General features: G+C 52.1%; 1 protein-coding gene across 1 annotated transcript; it reads left to right on the top strand.

Moving 5' to 3' along the window:
• Positions 1 to 334: 334 nt before the first annotated feature.
• Positions 335 to 1245, top strand: Pmar_PMAR020932 (hypothetical protein; the record flags this gene model as incomplete). The annotated part of the gene is made up of 1 exon (XM_002774676.1): positions 335 to 1245. A coding segment is annotated over one exon (911 nt), but the record flags the coding sequence as incomplete, so codon positions are not given.
• Between the last annotated feature and the right edge of the window lie 209 nt (positions 1246 to 1454).

Raw genomic sequence — 1454 nt, 5'->3', positions numbered from 1 at the left:
TGTTGCTGATTGGTTTAGACGGATGCTCTCCTCGTCATCAAAGACTGCATCATTACTGCAATAGGCGACCAGGGATTGAGGATCATTGTTGAATTCACTTGAAACTAGTATCATCATTAACTTGGGACCTCCTTGAGAATTGCGTTGGTCAATCGACCGCCCCGGTCACCGTCATCATCACGTTAAGTGACGGTATGCGAGTGATGAATAGCAGCAAATGGTGGATGTTGTACTTGCAAGCGACAGTTCGAGAGTCCTCCCGAGCTCCACTGCTTGCATAAAAGTCCCATGCGAGATCACTAGTGATTCACCCATCCTGTAGTTGACTCTTTCAATGGTCAAAAGCCCTAGGCCCGACTCGGCAGTTAGTCTACCCAGACTGGTACCCTCCACCGACAAGCACAAGGAGACCTCAGCTGTTGTGTCCCTTGGGGAGTATGAGGGCACGATGAGGGTCCTCATTGAGTACTGCCAACGATGCTACAGACACCCATGGTGTGTTCATCACAACGAGGAGAAATACTTCACACAGTTCATGGACATCGCTGGTCGCATTAGTCAAGCTTTCCCCGAGGTCGGCGAGATTGTTGATGTCAAGGACCCTCGTATCGGCGCTTTGGAGATTACTGTTGTGAATGGTCCACACCAGCAAGTGGTGTTCTCTAAGCTACAGTCGGGCAGATGGCCCAACGTGTCGAATATTTTAGACCGTATAAGACGAGTTGCCCACAGGATGGTGACGTCGGAGGGTAGGGACAGTCTTCTTGTTGAAAACGAGTTCCTCACTTCGCGTCACCATACCATTGTAGTCCATCTGGCTGCTGATGCGCCGGTTCCGTTTGTTCTCGGACTGGAGATAACTGACAGAGCCCCCTTCCTAGTAACGGTGGTGGAAGAGGGGAAATACGGTGCTGAATGTGGTGTCGCTAGAAGAGACATTTTACACTGCATAAACGGCAAGGCGTGCGACCGTATGGACCTCGATGAGCTCTTGATCGAGCTTAGGAAACGGCCGATGAGTCTGTATTGTCGCCGCTTCGATCACAATAAGAAGACACGGCGTCAAGTTGGAGGGCCAATCACCTTCACCAGACTATTCGGTGGACGGCCGACTTCGGGTAGAGTGGAGAAGGCCGCAGCAATTCACCGTCAACGACAACGTATGGGAATGGCTACCATCCCACGAAGGCCCTCGCCGTCTCTAAGACTGCCCCGACCGATGAAGGGAATCGACGGCATGCACGGGTCGGCGATAGCCTCTGGATACTCTCAACTATCCGCTCGCGAGATCTACGGAGCTCCATCGAAACCTATTCAACGCCGCTCGCCATACGATGCTCGACGTCAGCAAAAGACCTCTGAGATGGTCATGCATAATCGCGGGGATGAATCTTCGAGACGCACTGTGAGGAAAGCAGATGCCGGAAGTGGGCATTCAGAGAGTCGTGAACTGG

The sequence above is a fragment of the Perkinsus marinus genome, assembly GCF_000006405.1.
Source record: "Perkinsus marinus ATCC 50983 genomic scaffold scf_1104296957900, whole genome shotgun sequence".
In the NCBI taxonomy this organism is placed as follows: Eukaryota; Perkinsozoa; order Perkinsida; family Perkinsidae; genus Perkinsus; species Perkinsus marinus.
The sequence above is the reverse complement of the archived record's forward strand: the minus strand, read 5'-3'. Positions and strand labels throughout refer to the sequence as shown.